The sequence below is a fragment of the Mobula birostris genome, chromosome 24 (genome assembly GCF_030028105.1).
Source record: "Mobula birostris isolate sMobBir1 chromosome 24, sMobBir1.hap1, whole genome shotgun sequence".
Lineage (NCBI taxonomy): Eukaryota > Metazoa > Chordata > Chondrichthyes > Myliobatiformes > Myliobatidae > Mobula > Mobula birostris.
The window spans coordinates 58,878,941-58,906,483 of NC_092393.1; the positions used below are offsets into that span (position 1 = coordinate 58,878,941).

At 43.1% G+C, this 27,543-nt stretch overlaps 1 protein-coding gene across 1 annotated transcript in view; it reads left to right on the forward strand.

Moving 5' to 3' along the window:
• The first annotated feature begins 494 nt into the window (after window positions 1-494).
• ern1 (endoplasmic reticulum to nucleus signaling 1) overlaps window positions 495-27,543 on the forward strand; it is a 115,994-nt gene continuing 88,945 nt past the window's right edge. The window contains exon 1 of the mRNA XM_072242748.1: window positions 495-631. Coding sequence (XP_072098849.1) covers window positions 548-631 — 84 coding nt within the window. The 5' untranslated portion in view covers window positions 495-547. The remainder of the gene's footprint in view (window positions 632-27,543) is intronic.

Here is a 27,543-nt window from a genome sequence, read left to right on the forward strand (position 1 = left end):
TCCTGACTCCTGCTCCACTTACGGGAGCATAAAGAGTTAGCGATGGAAAGCGCATCGCAGCCCATCCATAAACAAACTGCTTGGCCGGTGAATCACAGATTGTGCCCCTTCCTTTCCAGTGCTGCTGACAGATCGCGGTGCACCACGTTTCATACCGACCGGCGCCACTTCGCGGCCCCGCCCCTTCTTATGATTGGTCACATGATCCGCCTCTTCCTCCTGATTGGTTCGAATTATAATTGACTCTCCTGAGTGACGTTTTCGAAACCCGCCCCCTACGCGCACCGTGATTGACGAGAACTTTGTCTCGCCCCCTTCGATGACACTAGACCGCCATTGGACCGCCTCTGATGATTGACGCGGGAGGCTAGCGGACCGCGCCCGCCCTCTCCGCGCTCCGTGGCCGTGCCACGCCCCCTTCGATGACACTAGACCGCCATTGGACCGCCTCTGATGATTGACGCGGGAGGCTCGCGCGCAGCGCCCGCCCGCTCCCGGCCGACGGGAGGCGTCGGCAGAGCTCTAGTGTGCAGGTAACGGTGCGGTCATGGCCGTCTCACGGGGGCTCACAGACTCGCTGCACTTCACGGCTCTCTTGTTGCTGGCGGGACTATGCGGCTGGCCCGGGAAGGTGAGTTGGAGCTGGGGATCGGAGGCAAGCGCCGGCGGGGCGGGCACCCACAAGGCCTGCCGGCTCGGGAGAGCGACTGGGCCCGAGTCTGGTACCCTGGTGAGGCCGGTGTGGGCCCCGGGCCTGGACTGAGCGGCCTCCTGGAGACAGCCGGCTGCAGTGAGCGGGAAGTCTTGTGTTTATCATTTCATACCACTTCTGCTGGCCTGCATCCGATGGGTAAAGCTTAGAAAGGCAGCTGTCAGGCTGATCGGAATCGCCTCTGCTACAGGTGGGATAGGCCGTGCCAGCAGCTGCGGAGGGTTTATCAGACACTTATCGCTCTTTCGTCGTGAAACTTAACATCTGGTTCTCCAATTTTTAATTCTCCACGTTGTGAGCCTGGCGTTTGTTGTATTAAACGGATGGGCTGTCTTGAACGAAACAAAATGCTGGAGGAACTCAGCGGACCAAGTTCAAGTTTATTGTAGTGGGTATCCAGACACAGCATAAATACCACGAAAATGAACTTTTCTTGCATCATCAACGCAATATATTACAGATACGACAATTTTACAACTCACATGACAGAACAAAAGAGCATAATTGATATTTCAGGTCTAGAGCCTTTTTCAAAACCTAGTCCTTTGCCTCCACAGATGCTGTTGACCTGCAGAGTTCCTCCCACGCACCCATCTTTCCCTTCACCCGGTCTCAGCTGTCACCTGCCAGCTTGCACTCTTTCCCCTCCCTTCACCTTCTTATTGTGTTTTCTGCCCCCTTCCTTTCCTGATGCAGGCTCTCAGCTTGAAACGCTGACTGTTTATTTCTCTGTATAGATGCTGCCTGACTTACTGAGTTCTTCCAGCATTTTGTGTCTCTTGTGTCCACAAGCAGTTTGTCTTTTCATTGCACCATGTTTGCATCCATCAAGCTACCAGTAATCGTTAATAGAAGTTTTCTTATGGATGCTAGGGGCAGAATCCCAACAAGCTGATTCACTAAAAGTTTATAGTAAAGTCTGGTTTGTGTGTAGGTTGACAAGCGAGCTTGTTGTTTCTATCAGAATCAGATTTATGTTGTGAAATTTGTTGCTTTGTGGCAGTGCAGTGTAAGACATGGTAATAAAAATGAAATTCCAATAAAAATTGTATATTAAAAATAAGTAGTGCAGGAAGAAAGCAAAAGAAGGTAGTGTTTATGGGTTCATTGTCCATTCAGAAATCTGATGGCAGAGGGGAAGAAGCTGTTCCTGAAACACTGTGTCTTCAGGCTTCTGTACCTCCTGGTGGATGGTAGCAATGAGAAGAGGGCATGTCCTGCAGTTTTTCTTCAATGAGGAATGCTGCCTTTTTGAGGCTTTTCCTTTTGAAGATGTCCTTGATGCTTGTGTCCGTGATGGAGCTGGGTAAGTTTACAACTTTCTGCAGCTTATCCCGATCCTGTGCAGCAGCCCTTCCACACTAGACGGTGGTGCAACCAGTCAGAATGCTCCCCACACTACATCTGCAGAAATTTGGGAGTGTCTGTGGTGACATACCAACTACTTGAAGCTGCTGCTTGTTTGGGGCGGCTATGAAGGGTCTCCATCTCTGGCGGTGTTCAGGGCTTCCTTCATCATGCCAGTGGCCTCCTCTCGGTTTTCACTACTGTCAGTCGTGCAAGTACCGAGCGGAGACTCAGGAATATCGTCACACTCAGAAGTAGAAGGATTCTTCATTGCTGTTTCTGTAGCAATTTAGTTTTACCAGTCAGTGTTGTTAGCCCCGAGCTGAACCCCTGAACTTGGAGGACCGGTGGACCACTGGCTTCTACCCTTTGACCTGTTTGGCATTGGTGACCCTACCAAGAGACAAAGATAAAGCCCTAACTCTAGCCAACATAGCTCTCCAGGTCATTGAGGCACACAAGCCTTCAAACCCTATGACAAAGTTCTGGTCCTCTCGGAGAACCAATTACTTGAACTTCAGTCTATTAGCCCCGTCATTTCACTGCACTGTAGACACTTTAAGCTACCTTTTATAATGCAGTTTACATTGTAAATACATACTGGTATACTTCTATGCACATTTTAATGCCATATCTGTCTTTTAACCAGTATTATTTATTTATTTTTATATGATTGAGATTCTTTATATTTGTTGAAAGTTGTGTTTTTTTTATTGCATGTTGGCACCCAGACCAACACACCACAGCAAATTCCTTGTTCATTCATTGTGTGCTGTGTTGTGTGACATGGGCGATCATGGTCTTTCCGAGACCATGATTGTTCTTGGCAAATTTTCCTTCAGAAATGGTTTGCCTGGCCGCCTTCTAGCCAGTGTCTCTACAAGACAGGTGACCCCGGCATTATCAGTGCTCTTTGGAGACTGTCTGCCTGGTGTCAGTGGTCACATAACCAGGACTTGTGATGTGCACCAGCTGCTCGTACGACCATCCACCACTTGCTCCCATGGCTTCACATTGACCCTGATTGGGGTGGGTGGGGGGCTAGCAGAGGGAAAGAGGGGCTTACACCTCCTGTAGTAGAGACGTATCTCCACCCTGCCACCCTTCCTAACTTATAATACATGTAAGTGCATTTAGCAAATAAAGATCATCCTTGATAGTGGAGTTTGCAGAGAACTATAGTATTAGCAGAACAATATTGGCACACACACAATACTGGTCAAGAGCTCATGATGGCTGTGTTACAGTTGCTGTGCATGTTAACTGTGTACTGTCAAATGGGTTGAGTGAATTCTGTAAACAACAGGAATTCTGCAGATGCTGGAAATTCAAGCAACACACATAAAAGTTGCTGGTGAACGCAGCAGGCCAGGCAGCATCTCTAGGAAGAGGTGCAGTCGACGTTTCAGGCCGAGACCCTTCGCCCTGACGAAGAGATGGTATGCTTGCAGAGAATATTAAAACTGGTTCAAAATTCTTGAAAACAAAGGTACTTTTTTAAAAGTCAAAATCAAGGAAATTGATAACAAGGAACAAAGAAGTGGCAGACCAGTTAAATATATTGGTTCCATTTTCACAAAGGAAGACATGTATAACCTTAGAGATATTGGACGTGGAGAGTTCTGCTGAGAGGGAGGAACTGAATGAAGTCGCCATGAGGAAGGATCTGGTATTGACATAATAAAAGCCTGTTAAGGCTGACCCTCTATTGCAGGGGTCCCCGACCACCAGGCCGCAAAGCATGTGCTACTGGGCCGCAAAGAAACGATACGAGTCAGCTACACCTTTCCTCATTCCCTGTCACGCCCACTGTTGAATAACACCCCCCCCCCGCCCCCCGGCAAGAATATCATCCGTGGTGCAAAAAAGGTTGGGGACCCCTGCTCTATTGGACACAGAGCATCTAGTGCAGGGGTTCCCAACCTTTTTTATTCCCTGGACCCCAACCATTAACCAAGGGGTCAGTGGAGCCGGGTTGAGAACCCCTAGTCTAGTGAGTGGAAGGAACTGAATGAAATCACTATTAGGAGGGAAATGGAATTAACACGATTAAAGGCTGACCAGTCCCAGGGCATACCAGACTACTTAAGAAAGTGGCTCTAAAATAGATGCTTTGCAATTTATAGTTTGATAGTCTGTGCAGTAGACCCAGTGAAGGGGAGCTAATGTAACTGTGCTGTTTAAATAAATTAAAAAGTGGTATAGAGAAATAGAATTGTAAACTGGCTAGTTGGATTGATGTTGGTGGCACAAGAGACTGCAGATATTGGAATCTGGAGCAACAAACAAAATGTTGGAGGGACTTGTTGGATCAGGCAGTATCTGTGGAAAGAAATGTTGACATTTCCTTGCACAGAAGCTACCTGACCCACTGAGTTCCACCAGCAACTTGTTGAGCCTGACGCTGTAGTGTAGGGTCTGTTATAAACAATGTATTAGCATAGTATTAGGAAAAGAGCTCAGAACTGGACAGAGTTGCATGAGATTATGAAAGACACATCACACTTGTGAAATCAGTTGGCTTTTTATTTGAGAATGAGGGTGAACTGGTATATTTGCTCTTTCAGAAGGCCAAGATTCCACGTAAGTGATTAGAGTACAAAATTAAAACATTTCGGGTTGAGGGTAAAATAATCAGGCGAATAGTTGGCTGACAGGAAACTGAAGGAATGAATTGGTCTTTTTCTGATTGCCAGGCAGTAACTGGTTGGGTATCACAGGAATCAATGCTAGAAACCCAGCTGTTCTAAGGATTCTAAGTGCATTTATTGCATATAAATTATACAACCTTGAGATTTGTCTGCTTACAGGCAGCCACAAAGCAAGGAGCCCAAAAGAACCCAATTTAAAAAAAGAAAAACAGCCAGTGTGCAGGGAAAGAGAGAAAAAAATATAAGTCATGCAAACAATAGAAGCAAGCAACAGCATTCCAAACCAAGTTGAGTCCACAGACCCAAATCCCTGGAGCGGGCCCAAAGCCCTGGTCTCAGTTCATCATGTAGCAGAGTAAATCACCTCGAAGCTCACAGACATGAAGCGTGAAGCAGCCAAAGCAGTTTCAGAGCCTCAGTACTGCGGAGAGGGGAGTGAACATCACAGGAGAGCGAGTGAAATCAGCCTGACCGTCTCCTCCGGTCCCAACACCCTGCCTTTCTGGTCTAACTGTGCTGGCATTTAAATTGTCCAGTCACTGGGTCATGCCCTGCACTAGGATTTGGGCCCTGCCACAGCGATATGCTGTGGGCCTAGACCTCGCTGCCCAGCCCAAAACCATCCTTGACCTCCCCAAATTGGCTTGGCGCTTGGAGCGATCCAACCTCGCAACAGATTTAAATGGACAGGCAATATATATTCATAGTATATATACAGTTCGCAATATGTTAACAATGCCGACGAGCGAATGAAATCAGCATGGTGATACAAAGCTGGGTGGGAGCGTGAGCTATGGGAAGGCTGTGGAGGAGCTCCTGTGTGATGTGGACAGTTTGAGGAAATGGGCAGATGAAGATGAGGATAATTGAGATTATTTACTTGGCAAGAAGAGGAAAGCAGATTATTACCTGAGCAGCAATAGATGGCAAAAGGGATGGGTGCAGCAAGGAAAGTAAACATGCAGGTGAGGCAAGAGGTTGAAAACCTGATGATTTGTTGGCCTTCACAGAGGGGAGATTGGAGTACAATAGCAGGAGCATCTTACTGTAATTATTATTCAGTGAGACCTCACCTTGAGCATTGTACACAGTCATGGTACTGCCTCTGTGGGAGTGCATTTGAGATTCAACAGACTGATGGATGATTGTACAGCACAGAAGAAGTGTCACAGTAACTAGAAAGAGTACAGTGCTTTACAGGACCGGTAAGATTGAGGTGTAGGGAGTCTGTGTATTCACCTCGTGACCACGTGGTTTTCCTCCGATGCTTCGATTTCCTTCCACAGTCCAAAGGTGTACAGATTAGGTTTAGCGAGTTGTGGGCATGCTATGTTGGTACCAGAAGTGTGGTGTCATTTGTGGGCTGCGCCCAGCACATCCCCGACCAAGCAATGCATTTCACTGTGTTCTGATGTTCATGCGATAAATAAAGCTAATCTCTAATCTCTCAGGTACACAGTGTACAGCGATATTCCAGTCATCAAGTTTGCTGCATTTGAGCTGCCTTGCCAATTCAAGTGCTTGTCTAGGCACTTGTTAAATACTGGCATCGCCACTCCCTCATTCCTAGGATGGCAGGTCTGGCATGTGAAGAGAGATTTGTGCTGATTAGACGCAGGAATTTAGAAGAATGAGAGGTAATACCTTAGAAAATCTAATAGGACTATTCAGAATAAAAGCCAGCTGGTGGCGTAGTGGCATCAGCGCCGGACTTTGGAGCGAAGGCTCCCTAGTTCGAATCCAGCCGGCTCCCTTGCACACTTTCCATCTGTGCTCGGTTGAGTGTCGGGCTAGCAACTCGGCCTCGTAAAAATAAGAAAGCCTACTAAAAAAGAAGAAGCACCGTCATGACGATGTCCCGATGACTCCACTCGGAGTTAAGGGCATCATTCAGAATAGAAAGATGTCCCATGCAGTGGAGGAGTTCTGGACCAGGGAGTCAGTCAGAGCTAGATAAGCAACATAGGACTGAAATGAGAAGAAATTTTTTTCATCTAGAGAGGGGTGAATCTGGAATTTTCTATCACATTTGGCACCACGGTTAGCACGATGCCAATACAGCTCCTGGAGTTGGAGTTTGGAGTTCAATTCCGGTGCTGTCTGTTAGGAGTTTGTTCTCCCCTTGACCGCGTGGGTTTTCTCTGGGTGCTCTGATTTCCTCCCACATTCCAGAGATGTGCCAGTTAGTAGGTTAATTGGTCCATTGTCAATTTTCCTGTTATTAAGCTAGGATTAAGTAGGTGGATTACTGGGCGGTGCAACTCGTTGGACAGGAAGGGCCTGTTCCAGGCCCTATCTCTGCATTAAATATTCAAAGAGGAGTAAAATACATTTCTCAGGCTAAAGAGATCGAGAGATCGGAAGAAAGCAGGAATTGATACTGAATTTGGGTGATCAGCCTTGATTACATTGAATGGTAAAGCAGGGTTACTCCTGTTTCCTTAGTTTGATAGAACTGTGAATGTAACTGACTGCAATTGCTTCTGCTCATTACAGTTGTTGATTGGTTAGAGATTCTGTACTGTAAGGAGTTTGTACATTCTCTCCATGATTGTATAGGTTTCCTCCAGGTGCTCCAGTTTCCTCCCACATTCCAAAGACGTATGGTTAGGGTTAGTAAGTGTGGGAATGCTGTGTTGGCATTGGAAGCCTGTGACATTTGTAGGCTGCCCCCAGCACGTCCTCGTTGATTTGATTAGATGCAAATGGCGCAGTTCACTTTGTGTTTTGATGTACAAATGACAACTAAAGCAAATCTTTCTAATCTGTTTTTCTGTCACACTGATTGAAAAAATGTTGTTAATTTTTAATTAAACAGACATTGGACTGGTAGTTGAACAGTATAACTTCTCTGGACCAGAAAAACCCAGGATCAGTTCTAATCTGATTTTGTTTACTGTTCCTATCTGAGATAATGAGGGGAATCTGAGAGATTTTAGAAGGGGGAAAAAAACAACTACCCAATGAATCCTTGTGGGAATATCATCAGTAAGAGTCCGATGTTAAATATCCATTTACACAATGAATGATTGTGGTAATGCCACTAATTGGTCAATTAGGGAAAGGAGATAGCTGAGGAAAGGTGATGGATAGAGAGGAAAAATCACTTGTTGTTTCGTTATGCTCTACAAGTGATGCATTTCATCTCACAGTGTGAGGGTTATCCCATGGTTTCTAGACTCCCTTTTTGAGAATGCAGGCCAACAAATAACACAATGTAGTCTGCTATTCATTTGGATGGCTAGATTCATATATGATAACTGAATTCTTCCCCTTTTATATTGTGTGTTTGAGTAGAACTTTGGTCCACTTTCTGACTACACAACCAAAACTAAGGGCATGTTTTATTGTTAGAAATGTTTTTGCATCTGTGTCACAGCTGTTGAGGTAGTAATTACCCATGTCAACTGGACTCTTTTGGAACTATTGTTGCTTAATATTATATTTTCTGATTGTACTGCTGGTCTGTTTGTTGGCCCTTTGAAGACTTAGCAGCATCAACTTATGTACCTTAAAAATAGAAAGCTCCCTGCATTGTATGATTAGTCCTTGCTAAATTTAAGTGTTCAGTACTAGTTAAGTAAAGTCATACAGTGCAGAAATGGACCGTACAGCCCACTATGTCTGTGCTTACCTATATCAATCCCATTTGCCAGCACTCAGTGACACAGTATTATAACGGTATACAGCACCAGCGACCCAGGTTCAATTAAACTGCTGCCTGTGAGAAGTTAATATGTTTTCCCCGTGACCACATGGCTTTGCCCATGATGTGTATAGATAGATGTAGCTAGGGTGCCTAAGACTTTTGCACAGTACTGTGTTTGTCAACATGGAGCAGAAAGCAAGTTTGTGGATCTGGAGGGAGCAAAGGATGTTGGGAATGCTGAGGGTGGAGCGCTGCAGGATGGATGAAGGATAGATGGCCGAGAAAGAATACACACACACACACACACGCACACACACACACCCTTTGCATAGTACTGTAAAAGTTAGGGTTAGTAAGTTGTGGCCATGCTATGTCAGCGCTGGATGTATGGCAACACTCCTGGGCTGCCCCCAGCACATTCTTGGACTATGTTGGCCATATCCAGTAAACAGTGAAATATGCTTTGATGAACGTGTGACAAGTAAAGCTAATTTTGTAAAGCTAACATGTGACAAGTTGTGCTTGCATATTCAAGTGCTTACCCAGATGCTTTAGTAGGCATGCTAGGATAAGCAGTAAAAACTCTTCATTGTTAATGTTGGTGAAAGTTCATTGAAAATTAGAAGATTACAGATGCTGAAAATATGAGAAATCAGGCCACCAGGCAATATCTACAAAAAAAGAAAGTTTGTTTTTTTAGGTTGAATGTCCTTTTATCAGAATGTAGACATAGTGCTCTCTCTGAAGGATCTTTGACCTAATTTGCTAATTCTTCCTCTTTGTACAGCTGCTCCCTGGCCTGTATGTTTACAACAGGGGTTCCCAGCCTTTTTTATGCCATAGAGCCTTACCATTTACCAAGGGGGTCTGTGGATCATAGGTTGGGAACGCCTGGTTTATAGCATTGGCTTTAGAGGGTATTTCTGTCATCTCCTTTCTCTGTTCAGTCTGCTTTCTTATGACAAGTCACCTAAACAGAAACAACTCTGAAGGAGTATAATTTCAGAATAAGCAGTGGCCCATTTATTTATTTATTTATTTATTGATGTACAGTGCAGAATCAGCTCTTTGAGCCACGCCTCCCAGCAATCCTCCAGTTTAACCCTTGCCTAATCATCAGACAATTTACAATGACCAACTAACCTACCAACAGATACATCTTTGGACTGCGGGAAGAAACCGGAGTACCCAGACAAAACCCACATGGTCACAAGGAGAATGTACAGACACCTTACAGGCAGCTTTAAGATTGGGAAGATTTAAGATTGAGATGAAGAATTTCTTGTTCTTTCAGGGTTATTGATTTCTTTTCCATAAAAAACTGAAGGTTATCTGTTGAATTGCCCTGATAAAGGCTTGAATAGACCTAAACACAAAATAATCTGCAGATGCTGGGGCCAAAGCAACACTCACAACAAGCTGGAGGAACTCAGCAGGTCGGGCAGCATCCGTGGAAAAGATCGGTTGACGTTTCGGGCCAGAACCCTGTTGTGAGTGTTGAATAGACCTAATAAAGGGTCTTGGCCCGATGTCGACTATTCATTTCTCTCCATAGATGCTGCCTGACTTGCTGAGTTCCTCCAGCACTTTGTATGTGTTGGTCTGGATTTCTAGCATCTGTAGAATCTCCTGTGTTTATCATTTGGATATATTTGAGGCTGAAGGAGACTTTTGGACTAAAGGATGGTCAAGAGTAAAGGGAACCAAGCAGGAAATTGGAGCCAAAATCAGATTATCTGTGATTTTAATGAATGGTGAGCAGGGGGCACGGTTTTCACCCAAGATATTATCAAATCCTTTTCCTCCCACACATCCTGCTGAGTTCCTGTAGTGGATTGTTTGGTGCTCCAGATTCCAGCATCTGCAGTCTCCTGTGACTCCACTGGCCTACCTCTTCTTTGCCTTGCACGTTTTTTTCATTGTCAAACCTATACCACACCATACCACCAGGTTCAGGAACAGTTACTACCCTTCAACCTTCAGGACCCTGAGCCACTCACATCAACACTGCACTGACTCCACACCCTACAGACTCGCTTTCAAGGTCTCTGCAACTCCTCTTTCCAGTGTTATTTATTTATTTTTATTATTGGCACATTGGGTTTTTGTTAGTTTTTGTGTCTGTGTAGTTTTTCATTGATTCTGTTGTATTTCTCTGTTCTACTGTGAATGCCGGCAAGAAAATGAATCTCAGAGTGGTATATAGTGTCATATACTTAATAAATTTACTTTGAACTTAATAGTAACTGCAAAACAATGAAGAAAAACTGATTGAAGGTGCAGATTTTCTCAGAAATAACATTTGCTCTTCGACAGTAACTATTGCATCAGATTAATACTTCAAAGGAAGTCTGTGGTCCAACGTGAATTAGTATTATGGGCACACTCAGTCCTTCCTGCTAAAGCTAGATAAGGCACAGTATACAGATTGAATGTAAATGAACAAACCCCAGAAGTGAGTGTTTGTTACCAATAAATGTATAGGATTCCTTGGCCAAGAAATCTAATTGTTATTGCTTGATGCAAAGCAGAATCTTGTTTAATATCACTGACATATGTTATGTATTACAGTGCCATACATAAGATATGCTATAAATTACAATAAGAAGTTTACGGTGGATTCTGATTAATTGGGCCATTGGTTCATTAGGACAGGGATCCCCAACCTTTTTCACACTGCAGACCGGTTTCATATTGACAATATCCTTGCAGACTGCCCGACCGGGTTGGGGGGGGGGGCGGGGGGGGGCGTGGTAGGATTGCCAATGGACAAGAGTAGCAGTCAAATACGCCGGGTTTACCCCGAGAAAGACTACAATGACCATGAAGCCTTGCGCGGGCACCAGTGCGCATGCGTGTACGATTTTTTTCTACAAATTGTTTTTGGTGATTCTGTTCGGGGGGGTGTTAATCACGACCGGAATATATGTGATAAGTGGCTAATATACTCAATTTCCTTTTTAAAAGGGTTTAACTTAATATTAAACACAGCGCATATTTTCCTCGCATGAATATAGTGATAAGTCAATTATCAGGGGAGGACAGGGGAGCTTGAAGTAAGTGTTGAACGAACTTCCAGTAGAAGTGGTAGAGGCAGGTTCGATATTATCATTTAAAGAAAAATTGGACAGGTATATGGACAGGAAAGGAATGGAGGGTTATGGGCTGAGTGCAGGTCGGTGGGACTAGGTGAAAGTAGTGTTCGGCACGGACTAGAAGGGCAGAGATGGCCTGTTTCCATGCTGTAATTGTTATATGGTTATATAAGTCAATAGCATCATAACATTTTAAGTAACGTTTGGATATTAAACACGCAGCACATATTTTCCCCGTATGAACATATAAAATCATTGCAACACACCAATATCGCTGAATCAGTGGGAACCCTGAGCTTGTTTCCCTGCAACAACACGGTCCCATTGAGGGGGTGACGAGAGACAGCGATAGTCGAACGGGGTTCCTTATGTCCAGTCTATTCTGCAATTTAGTTTTCGTTGCATTCATTGCAGAGATATGTTGGAAATGGAGGCAACGTTTTCAGTGCTTTCGTGGCTGTCTCAGGGTTTTTAGCGTTTGATCCAGAATGCCGGCAGAGATGTTATGTCAAACATACTTTCCAGCCCGCCATCATTTGCAAGCTCGAGGAGTTGATCTTCTTCCCGAGCTGAAATGGATGACGCGCGGGTAATGACCTCGCATGCGTAATGGCTGAACAGTGGCCATGACAGGGAACGAGGAAAGGTGCAGCTGACTTATATGGCCAAATCATATTGCTTCCTCGCGGCCCGGTAGCGCATGCTTTGCGGCCCGGTGGTCGGGGACCGCTGCATTAGGACAGCCGCTTATTTGGACCAACTCTTAAGGACAAAAACTAGTTGAGAAAATAGCCAGGATTCCCTTTGTTCGTTTGGGACATTGTGCTGCTTAATTGGGTCACGAGACTGTTGCCGAACAGTTTTTAACCAGCATCAGTCACGTGCACTTATGTAACCGTTAGACACCACACCATATTTAGAGCAAACAGTTTTTAAATACAGTCATTTGCGTGTGTTTCTGTTCAAAAAGCACTGATAGTTGGTGAGAAATAAGCAGTAAGACAATTCAGAACCATTTTGCTCACTGTGGTTTCAAGCATTCAGGCTTGGAGGTGCCAGAAACGGCTGGGAGGCAAAATGAAACAATGTCACTACTTCATGTTTGAAACTCTGAAGAATTTGAAGGCCTTGACATTCATCTGGAATGTTACATTGAAAATGAATATTTGGAGGATGCAATCTTTGAAAACAGTTCATTATCTACACTGATTTTTGTTCATCTACAGTTAATCAAAAGAACACAACAGTGTACACTGGGTTAGTTCCTCCGATAACTATTATGAACCAATATACAGTTTTATGGTACTGTAGTGGTATTGATAGTGTTCTAATTTGTTCTGTATTTCATTTAAGTACCTAAATTGTTACTCAGTTAAACAGTAGTTCGTCTTTTTTAATACCTTTTTAACCCATGAAACCAGCTAATTAGGGCAGCTGCTTAATTGGTCAAAAAATGTATTGGTCCCAATGTGTCCTTATTAACTGGAATCCACTGTATATTTTTTAAAAATTAAGTAGTGCAAAAAGTGAGTTAAAGTAATGAGGTAGTCATTATCTGTTCAGAAATCTGATGGCAGAGGCTGTTCCTAAAACATTGAATAAGTGTCTTCAGGTTTCTGTACCTTCTCTCTCATGGTAGTACGAGAAGAGGGCAAGTTCTGGGTGGTGGGATCATTAATGATGAATGGCACCTTTCTGAGGCATCGTCTTTTGAAGATGTCCTCGATGGTGGGGAGGCCGATGCTCACGATGGAGCCGGCTGAGTCTACAGACCTGCAGCTTTTTCTGATCCTGTGCAGCGGCTACTCCGTACCAGGCGCATGACAGAAACACTGGACAGAAATGTGATATTCCTTGGAAAATTAGTCCGTTTGTTTGGAGTGAATTTTGACTGAATCAGACAAACAATTCAGAGTGTGGTACTTGTATAGATGATGACTACATCCTGAACAAAACAACAGCTGGGGATTTTGAAACTAAAAACTGAAATACCTGGGGGGGGGGGGGAACCTCATGTTAAAGTGCATGTGTGAGTGTTAAGTGAATGTGAACGTGTGTTGCCTTCTAATATCCTCACTTTTGTGATGTTATTTCCCTTTTGGGGGCTGCACATTAGAGTTCTGCCAATGCAGGCCAACCCAGTGTTACGTGGGGGTGGGGGGGAACACGGCCAGGTGTTGTGTTTCTAAAATAAACAGGTTGAAATGTGATTTTCTGCAACATGAAGCTGCATCATCTGTGTAAGAGTGTAAGAAATCCAAAATGGAACAACATTTATATTTATTTATTTACATTTTCTCCACGCAGTTTCTGTCAGAGTGAATTTTATTCTGCATTTCAAATTTTTGTGCAGTGATACGTAAATTCTTTATGGGTGAATTACCGTAACCCATACAGTTGTAACAGGGTTGTTTGCTTTGCCTGGCAGTATACTCCCAGTTACTTTTTATCTGGTTAAGGTGTTGCTGACCTTACAGCAAAGGTTGGGATGTCAAAAATTGATATTGGGATATAATTTGTTCTGCGGACATCACCTGGATAGGCATCGTATGTTCCAAAGTTCATCTGTGTTTCAATGCATTACTTCATTAGCTGGTTTATTATACCTGTCAAAGTAACGTGTAGCGGATTATAGAAACTTGGAATGTGTATGATAGAATAGTTCGGTTAAAATAGGTGTCTACAACTGGCTAAAAAGATTAGGTTTATTTGAGATTAGCTTTATTTGTCACAAATAGATCAATGTGTCAGATAGTTGTTGTGAAACATGTGATGGGTAGTGCTTGTCGCTCTTGCTTACAGCTTCCGGCACTGACTAGCAGTCTCGCAAAAGGGAGAGCTGAATGCATGTCATTGAACCTGATCATTGGCACTATAAAGCACTCCGTTACTGTGCCACCTCATCATTTGTTCTGTATCCCTGCAGGTCATAGCTCTTTTCACAGAGTTTCTTTATCAGTGTGGGAACAAATACAGTGGTCTTTGACTGAAAATAGACTTGTAAACTCAAATGCAAGTTTTTCTTCAATTTTCTACAAAACCCCCCTCCCATCTCTACTCAGTGTTGTTAACATTCAGCTTGTACAAGCAATCAGACTCTCCTTAGGAGATGCTTCATCAACTGGCCATTCGTTTTTTGACTCAATGCATAGTTTAAAAGGTGAAGGTCCATTAGTCAAGCATTATCTTACGCTCACTTGACTGATCTTTGTGGACTTCTTTTCCAACTTTTCTTTTCTCCAGATTTGGTGGGCTGCCGATGCTGGTTGTAAAGACGCACCAACTGACATGTTAACTTTTCCACATCAAGGATATCTGGTGTTTGGCGTTACACATCTTTACATATTTTTCCAGGCAACCCTCCTTGGGTGTAATACAAGAGGTTGATCCTACATGAAGTTCATCTGAACGTGCGTGGGCAAACTGCTTTCTATTGATATTAAACAAAAAATAGTGATTTAGATTGAATTTGTGTATATAGACTGTGTGTGTTTCCTCCCACATTCTGAAGATTTACGGGTTAGGGTCAGAAGGACATCCTCAGACTGTGTCGGTTGTTGATGCAGAAACAGATTTCACTGTATGTTTTGAAGTACGTGTGACAAATAAAGCTAATCTTTAATATAGATTCAGAAAATAATATAATTATGAACTTTTAAAATCTGGTTTTGTTTCTGAAGTTGTTGGGTATTCTCAATGAAGTATGTGCACAATTAGTTACTTCAACATGCAGTGACCGAGTTGGGAAGTCACGCTGTAAGATTCCTCAAGGCAGGGTGAGATTACAGATGATGCACTCAGTGTTTTGTTGAATGTATGACATAGAAACATAGAAAATAGGTGCAGGAGTAGGCCATTTGGCCCTTCGAGCCTGCACCTCCATTTATTATGATCATGGCTGATCATCCAACTCAGAACCCTGCACCAGCCTTCCCTCCATACCCCCTGATCCCCATAGCCACAAGGGCCATATCTAACTCCCTCTTAAATACAGCCAATGAACTGACCTCAACTGTTTCCTGTGGCAGAGAATTCCACAGATTCATCACTCTCTGTGTGAAGAAGTGTGACATTTAGGAGACTTCAAAAGGAAAAGATTAGCTGTTGGAAATCAGCGATAAAATAAATTGCTGGAGGGAGGAGCAGATTTAACGTTTTAACTTGATGACCCTTCACCCATACCCCTCGCTGCTCTCTGACCAGAGCCAATGATTTAATAACTTTCAACTGCAGTGTTGTCAGTAATGTGGAGGTTCTTCAGTGGTTCCACAATTTTTGCGCTGCTGTGGGACTTGTAACCTTTGAGTTGAACAAGGGAGCCATAACTGAGTTAACATGAGAAACGGCAGTCGACATTTTGTCCCTTTGAGCTCCACCTGCCATTACCTCAGTGCCATTTCCAGCTCCATAAACCTTGATCTCCTCTTATGTCCTGAAACTTATTGATGTTCATTTTGAAGGAACACTGCAAGTGAGCCTCCACAGCAGTCCAAGCAAGAAATTGCTCCTCAGCTCAGTCCTGAGTAGTCTGCCCCTTAACAACTAACTAGACCTAGTCAGTAGAAACACTGTCTTTGCATCTAACCTGGCAAGACTTTTGGTGATTTTCTAAGTTTTGAATAAGTGTTATTTATTTAGAGATACAGTATGGTAACAGGCCCTTCCAGGCCTCCTGGCTCATCGAGTATGCACAGCCCAGTCACACCATGTCATCAAGCAATCCACTAAACCTGTATGCATTTGGAATGTGGGAGGCCAGGGCTTGTGTTGCTGTTGTGTTCGTGTTGTTCTGCCAAGCATTGTGGACATGTTATGTTGGCGCTGGAATGTGTGGGTACACTTGCAGGCTGGTACCCATGTCCTCCTATGTTGGTTGTTAACACAAACACATTTCACTGTATGTTTTGATGCACATGTGAAAAATAAACTTGAATCTTGAAACCAGAGTGCCCGAAGGAAACCAACGTGATCATGGGGCAGGTTAATAGCCCCATGTAGTAACAGAATTTTGGAGAGGGAGACTTAATTGAATGCAGGAAGAATAGGTTACATAGAAAATGGCATTCGGGTTCAAAAGATTGCCCTGTAAGCTGGTATAGATTTGATGTTCTGATGTTATGCTTTAAAGAAATATGAAATGTGTTTGTTATTCCTTTTGACTTTCTGTTCAATAACCAGAATCAGATCAGGTTTAGTATCCCTGACATGTGTCATGAAATTTGTTGTTTTCTGGTTGCAGTACAGTGCAATACATAAAATATGCCATAAATTATAATTAGAAATGTATATTAAAATGCGTAGTGCAAAAAGTAAACAACAGTAGTGAGGTGTGTAGAAAGGATGAGGTAGTTCACCATTTCTCAGCCCTTGTCCTATTCCCTCAATTCCATGTGCTTTAACCATTAAAACCGTCATTCTGTGCAGGACCTTATCAAAAGCCTCCCAGAAATTCAAATGGTACTGCCTCTCCTTATTATACTGGTCACATCTACAAACAAAAAACCTCCATCAGATTGTCAAATGTGATTTTTCTCTTCATAAATTCTTCTTGATTATGTTCAGTCCCAATATTCTTTTCAAGATGTACTATTATTCTGTTATTATGACTTCAGTACAGATTCCAATAATTTCCACACCACCAACATTAGGTGAATAGAGTGGTTATCCCCTGCTTCCTCTTCCCCTCTTCCCCCTCCTTTCTTTGAAGGTTGATAATGTTGTGGATAATAGGTTGTTATAACTTACAGTTACATTGATGGGATGCAGAGCTGGGCTGACAAGTAGCTGATGGGGTTCAATGTGGAAAAGTGTGAAAAGCCAAACTTGAAGGCAGAGTACAAGGTTAATGGCAGGATTAAAGGCATAGATAGAGCGGACAGCCAGCACCTCTTTCCCAGAGAAGCAATGGCCAGTGTAAGAGGGCATAATGTGTAGGAAAGTATGGGGGGGGGGCTGATGTCAGAGGTAGGTTTTATGTACGGAGAGTGGTAAGCACTGCCAGGGGTGGTGGTAGAGGTATATACATTAGGGCATTGAAGATAGGCAAACAGATGATAGAAAAATCGAGGGCAACGTGTGAGGGGAAAGGTTAGATTGAAGGGACAGCACAACATTGTGGGCTGAAGGGTCTGTATTGTGTTGTACAAAAACACTGTTCTAAAACAGTGGAGTCATGTTTGCTGTCTTCCAATCATCTGGAACAGTTTAAAGTCTACATAACCTTAGAAGATGATAGCCGGAGAATTTGCTACCTCTAAAGCCATTGGATTCAGTGCTTAAGGATGTTGATCATCAGATCCTTGAGATTTGCAAGCTTTCAAGTCCACAAACTTGTTTTGTACTTTTTTTTGACAAATAGTTACTTCCTTCAGTTCCTCTTCCTCACTAAGTGGCATGTTTTGTGTGTCTTCTGTGAAGACAGATGCAAAGTAATAGTTTTAATTCTCCTGTCGTTTCCCTTACCTTCATTATAGATTCTCCTGGCTATCTCATAAGATAGCTAGCTACTGGAAAATGCTTGTTCATAGAGACTTGAGGAGATAATTTAAAAAGATGTGTTTAATCAAAATGTCATTCAGTTTCTGTGACGTCAACTATACATAGTACCCTTTGCTCTGTAGTTACTGTATTTACATAGTTTTTATGCAATACTATGAGCAATACTGTTTTGAAGCAACTTGAAATAATCCCTAAGGATAGGGTTTGTTCTTGAATGGAATGCGTGTTTATCCTCTGGCACGGCTTGTGGAGGTGCAGGTGGATTTTAAGTGAGAGGTGTTAGCTCATTTATAGCTATTCCATTCTGGCTTGCACTAAGTCCAGGTGAGCACTTTTTAGCAGATGAGATTTCACTAGTACTGCAGCCACTTTCTTTAAAAATAAACACTTGTAGGAGTTGTTCTGGTTTATTTCTGCTGATTGCTTTGTCGTGCTACCTTTTGGAATCGTACTCTATTGATATCTCACCAATATTTATACACCTGGTCGTTACCTTGTGGCAACTAGCTGTTCCTCTGCATTTTCTTTACAAAGATAATCACACACAAAAAGGTGCCTCATTGGTTGTAAAGATCCTTGAGTCAACTTTCTTTCTTTTCAAGTGCCGATTTGTTATTTCTGTGACGATAATTTCCTTGCTGTGTCAACCTTTTAACCTACTCCAAGATCAATTTAACCCTTCGTGCCTGCATTGCCTTGTATTTTCTTTCATCCATGTGCCTAAGAGTCTCTTAAATGTCCCTAATGGATCACTTTGGAGGTCAATTGTTAGGGGAACAGGCACAGGACTGATGAAGGACATAGCTTTATGATAAGAGGGAAAGATTAAGAGATATGTGCAAGACAAGTGTTTTATACAAATAATGAATGCTACCAGGGTGTTGGTGAAAGAACCAGACACGTTGGCATTTAAGAAGTACTTAGACAGACACAATCCTCCATGTTTATACAGATCATGTGTAGACAGATGGGATTAGTGGTATCAGGTTTGTCATAGACAATACTGGTCTATATTCTATGTTAAACTATTGATTTTACCAGAACACAAAGTTATTTTAGAACATATCAAGCACCTCTTTATCTATCCCATAACCCTGCTGTATATAGTAGTGCAGCAGTTAGAGCAATTGCTTTATGGCGCAGTCATAAAATTGGGATTTGATTCCCGCTGCTCTCTAAGGAGTTTGTCTGTTCTACCCATGACTGTGTGGGTTTCCTCTGGGTGCTCTGGTTTCCTCCCCACATTTCAAAGATGTATTGGTTTGGGTTAGTGAGTTGTACACGTACTGTGTTGGTGCCAGAAGTTTAGCGACAGTTGTGGGCTGCCCTCAGCATAATCCCTGCTGATTTGGTTTGATGCACGTAATGCATTTCACTGTATGTTTTGATATGAATGTGACAAACGAAGCTAATCTCTTCAATCTTATCTTCTCTCTTCTGCAGAAGGCAAGTGTTAGATATTGATGCCACTCTGGTTATTTAATGCTTATTTTTGGTAGAAGTTCTTGTTATGAAGCCATAATGCTTTTGGTAGCAATTTCAGTAATAGTCCTGTTTACATTGTTAGATTGGGTCTATAAAGATGTTGATAAGATTTTTATAATAAATATGAGTAGCCTAACTGTTTGCATTTTGGGTCTGATCAGCACACACCATGCTGAGAGTATACTAACTTGAAAAGCACTCCTGATAAATATTTAATTTCCCAGATAATAATAGTAGGCAGCTGTTGATCCCAGGGGATCATGGATTTGTGCCTCTGGTGGACTGTGTTCTCTCCAGGGCACGAGTCTGGGCGGGAAGATTTGAAGAACTGGCTGTTGCCTATGCAGCAGGATCCCCCTCTCCACGTCACTGATATAGTCCAAGGGAAGGGCAAACACCGATACAGCTTGGCACCAGTGTCATCGCAGAGGTTGCCAGAGTGAAGTTGTAAACAACATCAAACTGCCTGGGGGACCCCAGCTCTGGATTTCTTCTTCGGGGTTTACTCTTGAAGCTTTTTCCATGAGTGGGTGGCCGCAAGGCAGTGGAGGCTTAAAATCAGAGTCTTCTTTCTCCTAGGCAAGGCTGACGAGTCCCACCTGCCCGAATGCCAGATAATGCTGGTGCTAAAACAACAATTTTGCATTACTTGGAATCATATCTGGAGAATAGGTGTTTAGAATACAAAGCTCTTCTCTATTTCTTTGTGAGAGCAACTTTTCTGACGGGCGTGCAAAAGAATTTTAAAAGCTCATTGTGGTACAGATTAATGTCCATCCTTTTGAACAGAGCAGAGTATTTACAATGCGTAGCTGGGAGTGTTTGAGGTAGCCCAATTTTTTCCTTGGCTGTTCTTGTTCCTCCTGCATTGTGCAACAGGATGAATATCAGGATCTTGGTCAGCAGAGGTCTGAGTGTTGCTCTCAGAGGGCCTCAGGGCTGAGTTGTGCTTCCTGTCGAGATGACTGAGATTTCACTGTATACTGATCGTGGACACAATCTCTAAATTGTGTGGCCTAGCCTGTTATTACTGTTTGAAGTATTTTTATGGATTTTTCTTTGAAATAGTTTTCTTGACCGCAGTATTTTGGAATATTGAGGGCAATGAAAGGTGCTAGTAATGATCAGAGATTTTTATAAGGGCTGTACTATACTTGTCTTTGCCTTTGGTTCCGTAGGAAACTGCTAGCAAAGTCCTCTTCACACATCAGCTTGTCTGAGTTCCACCTGCAGATGCCGGAGACAAGCAGAAGGTCTGAAGCCAGGGCTAGAGAATGTCTATTCCTATCTTCTCTAATCACTTCCACGTTATTAATATAAATCACAAACAACAAAGATTGCAATAAAAATCAAATCAAATCAAGTTTAATTGTCATTCAAACCATACCTGGATACATTTGAAGGAGACAGTGTTCCTCTGGGGCCGAGGTGCAAAAACATACACACACATTCAAAATAATGGGAAAGGAAAACAAAGAACATAGTCACTTAAAAAAACATACTTTTAATCTAAGACCCTGAGCAGTAAGTCCTGCAAATTGATGGTTCCCAGCAGTCCAACCTGTAATTCCACTGAGCCAACACTGGAGGGCAGCACTGATGGGTGAGGCCACCCCCAACCGAGTCCGGATGTCACACTACAACGCAAGCCCACGGCTTGAGGCCCAGTCCTTGCTATCACCGAGGAGATACTCCTGTTCTGCCACCAAACGAGAAGAATCAGAATCAGGTTTATTATCACCGGCATGTGACGTGAAATTTGTTAACTTAGCAGCAGCAGTTCAATGCAATACATAATCTAGCAGAGGGAGAGAAAAAATAATAAATAAAATAAAACATAATAAATAAGCAAGTAAATCAATTACATATATTGAATAAATTATAAAAAAAATGTACAAAAACAGAAATATTAAAAAAGTGAGGTAGTGTCCAAAGATTCAATGTCCATTTAGGAATCGGATGGTAGAGGGGAAGAAGCTGTTCCTGAATCGCTGAGTGTGTGCCTTCAGGGTTTTGTATCTCCTACCTGATGGTAACAGTGAGAAAAGGGCCTTCCCTGGGCGCTAAAGGTCTTTAATAATGGATGCTGCCTTTCTGAGACACCACTTCCTAAAGATGTCCTGGGTACTTTGTAGGCTAGTACCCAAAATGGAGCTGACTAGATTTACAACCTTCTGCAGCTTCTTTCGGTCCTGTGCAGTAGACCCTCCATACCAGACAGTGAAGCAGCCTGTCAGAATGCTCTCCACGGTGCAACTATAGAAGTTTTTTAACGTATTTGTTGACATACCAAATCGCTTCAAACTCCTAATGAAGTATAGCCGCTGTCTTGCCTTCTTTATGACTACGTTGATATGTTGGGACCTGGTTAGATCCTCCGAGATCTTGACACCCAGGAACTTGAAGCTGCTCACCCTCTCCACTTCTGATCCCTCTATGAGGATTGGTATGTGTTCCTTCATCTTACCCTTCCTGAAGTCCACGACCAGCTCTTTCGTCTTACTGACGTTGAGTGCCAGGTTGTTGCTGCAGCATCACTCCACTAGTTGGCATATCTCACTCCTGTACACCTTCTCATCGCCATCTGAGATTCTACCAACAATGCAAACACGAGGAGATCTGCAGATGCTGGAATTGGTCTTGGCCCGGGGCGTCAACTGTGCCTCTTCCTGGGGATGCTGCCTGGCCTGTTGCGTTCACCAGTAACTTTTGTGTGTATTTCTACCAACAATGGTGGTATCGTCAGCAAATTTGTAGATGGTATTTGAGCTATGCCTAGCCACACAGTCATGTGTATACAGAGAGTAGAGCAGTGGGTTAAGCACACACCCCTGAGGTGCGCCGTTGTTACCATCAATCCGCACAGACTGTGGTCTTCTGGTTAGGAAGTTGAGGAAACAATTACAGAGGGAGGTACAGAGGCCCAGGTTCTGCAACTTCTCAATCAGGATTGTGGGAATGATGGTATTAAATGCTGAGCTATAGTCGATGAACAGCATTCCTGACTTGGGTGTGAAGAGCCATGGAGATTGCATCTGCTGTTGACTTATTGTGACGATAGACAAACTGCAATGGGTCCAGGTCCTTGCTGAGGCCGGAGTTCAGTCTAGTCATAACCAACCTCTCAAAGCATTTCATCATTGTCGATGTGAGTGCTACCGGGCGATAGTCTTTGGCACTGGTATAATTGTTGCCTTTTTAAAGCAAGTGGAAACTTCTGCCCATAGCAGTGAGAGGTTGAAAATGTCCTTGAATACTCCTGCTAGTTGGTTGGCACAGGTTTTCAGAGCCATACCAGGTACTTCATCAGCACCTTCTGCCTTGTGAGGGTTCACTCTCTTTAAAGACAGTCTGACATCGGCCTCTGAGACAGAGATCAGAGGGTCATCAGGTGCAGCAGGGATCTTCACAGCTGTAGTTGTGTTCTCCCTTTCAAAGCGTGCATAGAAGGTGTTGAGTTCATCTGGTAGTGCTGTACACGTAGTTACTGGAGTCAAGAATAGTCTTACCATGTATAAAAAACACACTTGATAAAGAAGAAAGTGCCTGTGGTTGGCCTCCGAGAGGCTGCTGCATGTATACGCGACACCATCTTACCAGAAGATTTAGCAGAATGGTTACAGACTGTAAATCAGGAAAACATCCTTCACCACCACACTCTTCTTCCTAATCATCAGCACCATTGGAACCTCTTTTTGGATCCCATGTACCTTAAACTTTTAGACCAGCCTACCATTCTAGACCTTGCCCTGCATGGTCTAGGTAAACACCATTTACCACCTGACAAGAGGCCAGAGGGGTGCTCTGAGAGTGAGCCCTGACTACCAGCCGTCTAATCACCACTTGAGGATTGCTTTGCCTTACAAGGTAGCTGTGGTACTGAGTACTCTAGATCTTTGGAATCACAGAGCCGCAAAAAATAAGAGCAGCCATGGGAAAAGCTGGCAGGTTCGACTGGATGAATAATGGAAGTCCAGCATTTTGGTACTCTGAAGCCAACTGGGGGCAGTTCTTTTTAATTCGTTGTTGCATTTCATATCACTGTTTCATATATACTATTGGTCTGTTTGTCTCTTAGTTCTGAGAAAAAATCTTCAATGATAGATATTCAGTTGGGGGGGCAGGGTTTAGTGAAATTGTGTAATATTTGTCAAATATATGATGCCAATAACACTCCATACTTAAACTCTAAGGAAGGAAAGATTACACAAATCCTCCAGATTACACGTCCCAGTTAAATGTTCGGTTTGGTTAATCCGTTTAAACTGCGTTATTACATCAGCTCTTTTGTGAGGTTATCTTCAGGTTGCCTTGTAGGGGTTTTGTCAGCTGAAGTTGCATCATTGAAATTGTCTTTAGCCCATATCTGGAGTTTAGAAAATACGCTTTTAGGCACTAGTCCCAGTGATTGTATTTTAAAAAGTACTTAATGAAAGGAAAACAAATTTCTCAATGAGCTAAATAATTTTGGGAAAATATCAAGCTTGTCCGATATCGCCTAGTTATTATGAACCATGGTAGTGCTACGGTTAGTGCAATGCTATTACAGCTTGGAGCATGGAAATTCGGAGTTCAATTCCAGTGACGTTTGTAAAATGTTTGTACTTTTATACTGTGACTGTGTAGGTTTCCTTTCACAGTCCAAAGAAGTACTGGTTGGTAGATTGGCTGGTCGTTGTAAATTGTGCTGTGATTAGGCTGGTGTTAAGTAGGTGGGTTACTGGGCGGCATGGCTCTTTAGGCCAGAAGGGCCTGCTTTGCACTATATTTTGAAATAAAAATATGTGACAAAGGTGTGTTAACCATGCGCTTTCTTTGGTCCTACATTATACTGCTTTCTCCACGAGAAAAGTTTACATCAGAATGTGCTGGATATTTAGTTTTTAATACTAAAGTCAATTAAATTGCAGCTCTACATGAGTAATTATAGTATTAAAAGTGCTTTGTAATGCATATTTAATAGTGCGCTGCAATTCCATGTTGTACAAAGCAGGAAAATTAAACTGGTACATGCTACGTAGCCTACATAAATGTTGGAGGAACGTAGCAGGTCAGGCAGAATCCATGGAGAGGAATTAGCAGTTGACGTTTTAGGCCAAGACCTTTCATTCGGACTGGAAAGGAAGGAGGCAGAAGCCAGAATATAATGATGTTTCTCTGATTTGGGAGTCAGTGGTGAGTGGAGTGCCGCAGGGGTTAATGCTGAGCCTGTACTGATCGTGATAGATATGAACCATTTGTGGCGTATCTAAGTTTGCTGATTACACTAAATTGAGTAGGAAAGCAAATTATGCAGAGTATGTGAGAGTCTGCAGAGAGATGTAGATAGTTTAAGTGAGTGGACAAGGGTATGGTAGAACGCTGTTAAATGCTAGGTCATCCACTTTAGAAGGAAAAATAGAAGATCAAATTATTTAAATTGTGAAAGATTGCAGGTTCCTGTTGTGCAGAGGGAATTGAGAGTAACTGCATGAATTGCAAAAGGTTGGTCTGCAGGTGCAACAGGAGGCAAGTGGAAATTTAGCCTTCATTGCTAGAGGAATTGAATTTAAGAGCAGAGGTTATGCTGCAACCATACAGGATATTACTGTGGCCACACATGGAGTACTGCAGCACTTCTGGTCTTGTTGCCTGAGGAAAGAAATACTGGTTTTAAGTCAATGGTTCACGAGGTTAATTCTGGAAATAAGAAGGGGGTGGGTTAGTCTGTGAGGAAAGATTGAGTTGCCTGGACTATACTGATTGGAATTCAGAACAATGAGGGGTGATCGTATAGAAACATAAAATTTTGAAGAGGATGGATAAAATAGAGGCAGGAAAGTTGTTTGCACGAGTCAGTGAGACTAGAGCTAGAGGATATAGCCTCAAGATTTAGGAGAATAGGCTTGGGAGAGAGATGAGGAGAGAATTGAATCTCTGGAATTCTCTGCCCAGGGAAGCAGCAGAGGCTACCTCATTAAATATATTTAAACACAGATAGATTTTTACATAGCAGGGAAACTAAGGGTTCTGGAGAAAGGCAGATAGGTGGAGCTGAGTCCATGGCCAGAACAGCCACGATCTTACTGAATGGCGGAGTACACTCAGCAGGCCAGATGGCTGACTCCTGATCTTAGTTCTTATGTTCTTGTGTTATAATGCTAGAAATAAGGCAGCTAGTTTGCATACACCAACGTCAAAGGCTCAGTTTTGGATGAGCAAAGCTACCTGTTTGTTCAAGCATGAAGAACTTAAAAGATTGGGAACAGTTTATTTGGAAAGCAAGTCAGGGCAGATAAATATTAGTAAATACTGTCTGACGAAGGGAAGGTCTCTGTCGGTCAGGGTTAATCATGGATGTTGCGTCCTATCTGTCTACGTGATACACAAGCCTGAGCAGTTCAATATGGAGAGCAAACTGTTGCCCATGTAGCAAGCTCCCCCTCGCCATGCATCTGATAAACCCAAAAGAACAGCAGAAACTGATAAAGTTTGTCACCAGCAACATCACAGGACTGCCTTAGGGACTCCAGTTCAGGATTTTTCCCTCAGGATTTATGTCTAAAGCCTTCCCCATGAGTGGGTATAGCTGCAAGGCAGTGGAGGTTTGAGGTCAGAGTTTTCCTTCTCCCTGATGAGCTCGAAGCAACTGATATTAAGGCACAGTAACCCATCTTTGCCCCTTCTCTTGTTAGTAGAAACAGTTTGGCTGGATTTGGTTGTCAAAGGCTATTTGAGGCACATGCCATTGAGGACATTTAATAGGAAGTGGGAGCTTATCCCCAGTACCACCCTTGGCTATTACAACCTTAAGGAACCTGTTTTACCTCTACTGCAACATAGACTCTGATGTTACGTCCTAAACCCACAGCCTCCACCAGGAGAGGAGAGGATAGCCATGCAGTAGTGAATTTCCTTTTCAGGATGCACACCCTTCTGACTTGAAAATGTATCACCTTCCTTCATCACTTGCTCCGATTCCCAGGCCTGGAGTTCCCTGCCCAGTTACACATTTAGAGTCTCTTCACATCACAGGCTGTCCTTACAGTGTGTCCAAAGAAATGAACAATAAATATTCGCTTGCCAGTGACAATAGTATTATGTAAATAAATAAAATCAAACCGTTCATTTAACTTTGAAATTTTTCATTTACTTTAGATGCACTATGTGCAGGAGAAATTCCAATATTGATGAAATTATTAGAGGACAATTAAAAACTGGCTAAAATAGAACATAGAACATAGAATAGTACAGCACAGTACAGGCCCTTCGGCCCACAATGTTGTGCCGACCCTCAAACCCTGCCTCCCATATAAGCCCCCACCTTAGATTCCTCCATATACCTGTCTAGTAGTCTCTTAAACTTCACTAGTGTATCTGCCTCCACCACTGACTCAGGCAGTGCATTCCACGCACCAACCACTCTCTGAGTAAAAAACCTTCCTCTAATATCCCCCTTGAACTTCCCACCCCTTACCTTAAAGCCATGTCCCCTTGTATTGAGCAGTGGTGCCCTGGGGAAGAGGCGCTGGCTATCCACTCTATCTATTTCTCTTATTATCTTGTACACCTCTATCATGTCTCCTCTCATCCTCCTTCTCTCCAAAGAGTAAAGCCCTAGCTCCCTTACTCTCTGATCATAATGCATACCTTCTAAACCAGGCAGCATCCTGGTAAATCTCCTCTGTACCCTTTCCAATGCTTCCACATGCTTCCTATAGTGAGGTGACCAGAACTGGACACAGTACTCCAAGTGTGGCCTAACCAGAGTTTTATAGAGCTGCATCATTACATCGCGACTCTTAAACTCTATCCCTCGACTTCTGAAAGCTAACACCCCATAAGCTTTCTTAACTACCCTATCCACCTGTGAGGCAACTTTCAGGGATCTGTGGACATGTACCCCGAGATCCCTCTGCTCCTCCACACTACCAAGTATCCTGCCATTTACTTTGTACTCTGCCTGGGAGTTTGTCCTTCCAAAGTGTACCACCTCACACTTCTCCGGTTTGAACTCAGCCCACTTCTGCATCCTATCAATGTCTCTCTGCAATCTTTGACAATCCTCTACACTATCTACAACATCACCAACCTTTGTGTCGTCTGCAAACTTGCCAACCCACCCTT